The sequence below is a fragment of the Rattus norvegicus genome, chromosome 2, assembly GCF_021556685.1.
Source record: "Rattus norvegicus strain SHRSP/BbbUtx chromosome 2, alternate assembly SHRSP_T2T, whole genome shotgun sequence".
In the NCBI taxonomy this organism is placed as follows: domain Eukaryota; kingdom Metazoa; phylum Chordata; class Mammalia; order Rodentia; family Muridae; genus Rattus; species Rattus norvegicus.
The window spans coordinates 197,787,985-197,795,694 of NC_141535.1; the positions used below are offsets into that span (position 1 = coordinate 197,787,985).

At 49.2% G+C, this 7,710-nt stretch overlaps 1 protein-coding gene across 2 annotated transcripts; it reads right to left on the minus strand.

The window, feature by feature from the left end:
- Positions 1-1,437: 1,437 nt before the first annotated feature.
- Gstm1 (glutathione S-transferase mu 1) lies at positions 1,438-6,812 on the minus strand. 2 transcript variants are annotated; one of them, NM_017014.2, is given in 8 exon segments: positions 1,439-1,890; positions 3,945-4,055; positions 4,138-4,233; positions 5,402-5,502; positions 5,592-5,673; positions 5,920-5,984; positions 6,370-6,445; positions 6,740-6,812. In NM_017014.2, coding segments are annotated over 8 exon segments (657 nt in total). In that variant the 5' UTR covers positions 6,776-6,812; the 3' UTR covers positions 1,439-1,800.
- Positions 6,813-7,710: the final 898 nt, after the last annotated feature.

The following is a 7,710-nucleotide window of genomic DNA, read 5'->3' on the forward strand; positions in this document are numbered from 1 at the left end:
TTAAATTAATGCACTTCCTCTAAAATTATGCCTTGAGTGTCTGAATGAACTTACCCATTGATCAGTTTTTGCTATGTGTACCGGTGAGGGTACTTGATTCTCCAAGAGACAGAATCAATAGAAAATGGAGTCTATATTATAGAGACAGTTTATTTGGGGGTTATTGTGGGTGTGCGTGAGCTATTTGTCATGTGATTCGTTGCCCCATGACCTGTCCACTGCAAGAGAAAAAGCCAGAAAGCCACTGACATTTTCAGTCCAGACCTGACTATATCAGAGACACTGGTACAGTCCCAGATCATGACAGAGAGAAGGATAGCAGTGACCAGACCTGGAGATGATAGGCATCTGGACATTACAGAAAGAATTTACTCATCCTCAGCCTCATTTTGTATTTTATTTTATGTGTATGGGTGATTTTTAATTTTTTTTATTTTCTGCATTTGGATATTTTCCCTGCATGTATGTCTATGTACCACATGCATACAGTACACAGAGGCCAGAGAGGAGTCAGGCAGAAAGCACTGTTAGCAGCCATGTGGGTACTAGAACTAAACACCAGTCTTCTAGAAGAACAGCCAGTGCTCTGAACCTCTGGGCCATCTCTTCAGCTCTCAAACTGGAGTTAATTAAAGAAGACTCACCTATAATCAGTTCTCCAGGAACTGAATGAAGCTCACTATATTAAACAGCTTTCCTGAAAGGGCGATGCATGGACATTAGAGGAGACACCAACAATAACTGAGAGTGACGGTATTTTCAATTCAGTTTCCCCAGATAGGAAAGGATTAACCAAGAATGAAGGTCTCCATGCCAATAGAGCTCCAAGCCAAAAGAGACAGTAAAGACAATAGCCTAGAGACCTAAACTGGCACAGCCCTGGCATATACGAGTTGGAGAGACCATCTAGGGCCCCACCTGGGTACTCCACTCACTGAGACCCACAGCTCTTCACAGTTCGGAAGTCCCAGCATGCCTCAGTGAATGAGATTCCCAGCATGCCACAGTGAATGAGATTCCCAGCATGCCACAGTGAATGAGATTCCTGGCAAGCACACTTTATCCTCTAACCCAGTGTCTCTCCACCTTCCTAATGCTGCCACCCTTTAATACAGTTCCTCATGTTGTAGTGACCTCAATCATAAAATTATTTTCGTTGCTACTTCACAACTGTAATTTTGCTACTGTTGTCAATCATAATATGCATGATATCTGATATGTAACCCATCCCCAAGGGATGACGACCCACAGGTGGAGAAACACTGCTTTAAAGAGCTTTGAGAGTCTCAGGTTAGAACCAAGATATGTCAAAGTTCTTCTGATTCCATTAGACATTTCAGAGCCTGGCACTATAGGCTCAGAGCTCAGATTCTTCGGAAGTAGCCATGATGCTTGGAGAGTCTAAAGAGCAAAAGAAAAGACACAACACACAGCAAATGTGTTTCAGGCTTTATTAAAGATGAGACAGGCCTGGGGCAGCTCCCCCACCAGGAACAGGCTGGCACTGAGACAGTGTTACATTTGGGGTAAGTCTAGGGAGACTGAGTTCAGGGCAGACCTCAAATCACAGAAAAGGACTGTGAGGTTGTGTTAAGGTGTCAATAAAGAAGGGGACCACTATGAAAGAAAGTGGGGAGAATGAAGACTATGTGGGCATGACTGGGGTGAGGTTGAGGAGATGGGGCTGACAAAGCTGGAGAAGGGAGCAGGAAGGAGAGAGAACCACAGTGCAGAAGGCCAGGGTGCCTGCAGGATCCAATGTGGACAGGTCCTCTCTGTGAGTGCCAGTGTAGCAAGGGCCTACTTGTTACTCCATTGGGCCAACTTCGAAAATATAGGTGTTGAGAGGTAGCGGCTGCTCTTCATGTAGGCAGAGATCTTCTTCAGGCCCTGCAAATTGGGAAGGACACAGCCAGAGCTCAGGTCTGGAGCCCACTCAGAGGAGCAGCCCCAGGTTGGGAACAGCTTTTGTCCTGGAATCATGCTGGAGCGCAGAGCAGCCTGCTTAGCTCCCAGCCCAAGCAACAGAACTCTTCCATTTCCCATAGCAAAGGGGAGACTGGATCCTGCATAAGTTGTTTTATACTCACTAAAAATTACAATATAGATTCAGAAAACCTACCCATGAGTCTTGCAAGATCAGTTCTCAGGGGGGAACCTGAAGCCCAGAGAGGCTGGGAATGTCCGTCCGGACTCACACAGCTACTGAAACAGGGCTGGATTCATCCTGCTCAGGAGCAGCCTTCTGTGTGCTCTCACTCTCTCGCTCTCTTAATCCCCATACACATACCCACCCCCCTACATACACACATACACTCCACACACACCCCACACACCCCAACTCCCGACACACACCCATACCCCACACACACCCATACACACACACACACACACACACACACACACACACACACACACACAGTTTCCCTACACCTCTTCAACACTCCCAAGGAGACACTGCAACTGCCTCTCTGCATGGACACGATCTGTACCTGGGGAAGCTCGCTCTAGCCTGTATTTACACACAAAGAAGGGATCTAACAGGACAGTGGAGTCAAAACTTGACTGTGTGTGCTCAGGAAGGCAGCCAGGCACCCAGTGACTCAGCAAATCATTCAAGAAAGGGAACAAGAGAACAGGCCAGGAAGATAAGCTAAACGGGATTCTAATCAATTTCCTGAGAGAGGAGTTCATTCTCTACCTGCTGCTCAGTACAATCTCGCTGCACCCTGGCTTTCTTCATCTCCACCCCTAAAGCAGGGGCCACTCCATGTCACTGCGTCCATACACCAAGCCAGGAGAACACAGAGAGCTCCAGAGGGTGCGCGCTGAGCTACCACAGACGACACACAAGCTAAGCTAACACGCTGCTCTGTTTCCCCATCCACCCACCCCGGAGTGGTGCCAACTCTTGCACAGTTTCCCAGGATACCCAGCCTGAGCCAGAGCCAGAGCTGATTAGAACAAACAGAGAAAGGCTGGGGTTTCAGTGGGTGAGCGCTCGCCTAGTAAGCACAAGACCCTGGGTGGGGGTGGAGGGCTGGGGACAGAGACAGACTGAGAATTAGCAGAGAAATTGTATCCCTTGATGGAAAACGGGCAAGGTCAACAGACTGCAGGTAGAAAACCCTTGGATCAATGCGTCTAATTCCTACATGTCTGAATGACCCAAGTCTGACGGAGGTGAGGTCCAGGAGAATATCATAAACATCTTACAGTCTGGCTGTCCGCAGCTCTCTGATGGCTCAGTCCCAAGATGGCAGTATTTTGTATGGCCCCTGGGCCCAACATGAACCTCGTATAGAGGAGAATGCCAGAGAATAATAATAAAGAAAAAAATTTTAGCTCTATATCACAGACAGGCCCTGTAACATTAAAGAGAAGAGTGTAAGGAGGAAGCAACGCCCCAGCACACACTCACACCAGCCACACTCACACCAGCACACACTCATGCTAAATGTCCCCCAACAGGGAAGGCACTCACATGTTTACACCCTGGGCTCTCAGCACTCTGCAGATCAGGTCTGGACTTTCTTCTATCTGAGTATGTCACATTAGTCCTGCTGTCTCAGTCTCCTAAGGCCAAGACCCACACACTATCAACATGCTCTGCCTTGCCAGGGATCCTAAACTGGAACATGAGGTTGTGCTTGGCCCTTTTGACCCAAAGAAGGGGCAGTCACTGAATGCCGCCCCAAACCGGGTGCAGCCGCAGATGCGGAGACCTTGGACACATGAGTACCTTCCATAGTATCAGGCTTCTTATCTGTCCAATGGGACTCAGAATCACATCAATCTCCTGGAATTTTGAATAACTATTGTCTAATACAGTTCTTTACAGAAAGCTCAGAAAATCCTGGTTATTTTCCTAGTCTTGGGCCTAGAAAGCATCATGGATCTGAGGAAGAAGACAACCCAAGAGGAAGCAGGATCAAGGGCATCACCTCGAAGCGGGCCAGGAAGTCCTTCAGGTTTGGGAAGGCGTCCAGGCACTTGGGCTCAAAAATGTGGTACTGGTCAAGAATGTCATAAGCAAGGAAATCCACATAGGTGACCTGCAGGAAGCCAAGGGTGAGCGCTCTGGAATTTGACACCAGGGGAGAATGGCAGCTCCTCCTCCCCACCCTGTGCCTTTACCTTGTCCCCTGCAAACCATGGTCGCTTGCCCAGGAACTCAGAGTAGAGCTTCATCTTCTCAGGGATGGTCTTCAAGAACTCTGGCTTCTGCTTCTCCTGAGGCAGAGAACAGCTGTCACCTTTAGACTCAGGCTCCCCAGGACAGGGCTTTGCAATGGAATGGCCAGGCCTGTGTCCAGGATTCCATTTAACACATCACTATTTTACTGGTGACAGGATTCGTGTGAGAAGTGATGAAAGAAATTTTACGCTGTCCCTGAAATCTGTCACCACTGAAGTCCAAACCAGGCGCTGAGTCACACCCAGGACCTCCTGAGTATCTTGCATGCGTTGGCTTCAGAGATCCAATGGAAACACAGAAACAAAGGGCACAGAGACCCTGGGAGAAGACAGTTATACTGGATCCAGATTGGATCAGATATTTGCAATGAGAAGAGATCAGCTATTTGAGGGGTATGATCAGCTGTTTTAAGGGTGTGCATCAGTTGATTAATATTGAAAGGAAAAGGGGTTTTGATCAGTGATTGATTTGATCAGGGGTCAAAGTTCCTCTGGCTGACCCTGAGCTGCCTACCAGAAAGATGTCCTGGTTTTCTATTGATACCCAAGACAGACCTATGGGGAAAGAGCTGGATAGATGTGTAAGACCAGTGTGTAAACAGAACTTATTTTCATCATTTAGGGAATATACTAGTGCCTGTTGGTGCATGGGGGTCCAAGGTTGGTGCCAGATGTCTTTCTCAATCACTGCCCACCTTATTTTTGAGACAGGGCCTCTCACTAAATCTAGAGCTCAAAGACCAACTGGCCTCATTGGTCAGCAAAACCCAAGAAACCCTCCTGTTCCTCCCCCCGGAACACTATGTTTATAAGAGCAGGCTGCCACACCAGGGTGTTTTTATAGGGTGCTAAGGATTCATACTGAAGCCTTCATGCTATGTAGCAAGCACTTTAAACGATGAAACAATTCCATCCACATCCTCTCATTTCATTCTGGAGGCTTTTGGCATAAACAACACTTTGGAATAGGTAAAGGACGACTTAGCAGAGATTTACAACTGTACTGAATAACCTAAGACTAGTAGGGATGGTTTCACAGTGTTGATGTGATAGGTCGCCCGGGTGATGAGGATCGTTCTGCTAGAAGATTGGAAATCTCGGAGAATGAGTAACACAGCTCATTACTGAAGGAGGGTGCTACGATCTGAATGCAGACTTGAACTCCTGCTGCGAACCCTGCCTCCTCCACCCACTGGCCACTCACAAAGTCGGGGTTGTAACAAAGCATGATGAGCTGCATGCGGTTGTCCATGACCTGGTTCTCCACAATGTCTGCACGAATCCGCTCCTCCTCTGTCTCTCCACCTGTAGCACACGCAGCACCCTCAGATCCCAACCCAGCCAAGCCAAGGAGACTCTCCACCACTCCCCGCCCTGCAGCCAGCCCCACTCACACAGGTGGTGCTTGCGGGCAAGGTAGCGCATTATGGCATTGCTCTGGGTAATCTTGCGCGATCCATCAATTAAGTAGGGCAGCTGGATAGACAAGCAGGGATGGTCAGATGGGTTATGGGCTGCCCTTCCCTGGGTGAGGACAGACGTGGCCTTGACACTCAGTGTGCACTAAGTGGGAGAGCTAGGACACAGCCCATCACAGAAACACTGTGCAGCCAGCAGGGATGGAGCAGGAAAGCAGAAACACTGATGCCAACCCCTCAGCCAGGCCAGGAGATGAGGTGAGAGCACCAGGCCTTCCCCAAACCTCCCCTTCCCTGCACCTACATTGGGGAAGTCCAGGCCCAGTTTGAACTTCTCATTCAGCCACTGGCTTCTGTCATAGTCGGGAGCTGTGGTGGACAAGAGGATGTGAAAAGAAATCACCCCACTGTCCCATTCGACCAGTAGCAAGAACCTAAGTCAGGGGATCTGCAACCTATTACAGCGAGTCACTTTCCAAGGTGGGGAGGGGTCTGAATAACAACTGGTGATAAAGGGGGGTGGACCCAATAAGACCCCAATAACGAATTCCGTCTAATTATAAATACAAATGGACGAGGAATTCCCTTCTCAGTGCTCTATACAGAAAATTCAAACTGCACCCTCAAAGAAGTTTCTGGAAGCAGCAACCGCTAGCTTCAGCTAGAGGGAGACCAGCAGGGTTAAATAACAGGAAGTCTAGGCAGGTTGATAGGCAAGAGGGAAGCAGATGTCTGCCCAAGAAGGTATCATTACCGTCGCCCATGGCGTATCTCTTCTCCTCATAGCTTGAGTCTGTGTATTCCAGGAGCAGGCGGATCGGGTGTGTCAGCTGGGAGAGAGGACCAAGGACAGAGGTTAGAAATTGTGGAGACTTTATTGTGTGACTTCATCTTCACCCGTTGAGACCTTCCACACTCCACAAACGCAGCCACCCCGCACGTGCATGTGCATACCACACACATACGCACACACATAGTCATCCAGGGGTGTTCCTGAACGCTGAGAGCTACAGGCAGAAGATCTAGTAAGGCCCGAGGAGTGCCCGTTATTTGAAGGGCCCCTGCTGTTAAGAATTTTCTGCTTCACATCCCAGTCCCACACTCCAAGCGGACCCCTTTCTCACCCCGCGGACGTTCCAGTATCCCAGTATCATAGGCATGGTTCTGGCGCTGTGGTCTTCTCAATTTGGCTTCAGCAGAATTGACCTGTGTGTTGCGACTTTATACAGATTACCAGAGAAACGTGGGCCGGACAAAATAACGGGTCCCTCCCAGCCCTGCACCAATCCCAATTAGTCATTCCCCTTCCGGGTCTGTAACCAGAGCTACAGACCCTAAAGCAGAAAGTAGAGGGCCACACCCTCTCCGGGAGAGGCGGGGTTAAGATCCTTAGCAGCCTCTGCCCCAGGATTCTATTCTACACACCCTGAAAGCAGAATCTGCTCGCCTGCTCCCCAAAACACTCTTAGCGACCGCCGCCATCGCCGCCTGCTGGATGCTCCCGAGACTAGCTAGCACTTTCCCTGGAGACTGGCCAGAGAGCGAAAGAACACGGGTGGGTGTTCTCCCGCCTTCCTTTCCTTTGCAGAGCTCAGTTTTCACATCCAGACTGTGGGAATCTGTCAGCGGGGGGTGGGGAGGCGCTCGACTCTCAGCTTAAAGACAAAAAGGCCAGCCCCCGATCTGAGAGTTCAATGTAGCACCTATCCTCAGAGAAAGGACTGTCCCAGTCTGACAGCTACAAGATTTTTGTGCACACAGCTTCAAGCTACAGGAACAGTTGGCGACATGGAAACAGCCTCGGGGCAGAGACAAACAAGTCTCCATATTTTCCTTGAGATTTGGGAACTCAGTCCTTCTGTTATCAGTTATTAAAACCTAATCAGTACTTTGGCCATGTTTATGAATCTAAACTCAAGAACCAACCAGAGAGGGACTGGCAGTCTGAGGGAAGCCACAGCTGCGGACAACAGTCAGCTGACAGAACCCAGTAGAGTGCAAGGGAGCCAAGAGGCTCGTTTTCAAAGGACAACAGGATGCTGTACACATGGGAGCCTGTAACACTCTGCACAGGACACAAGGAGCCCAAAGCTAG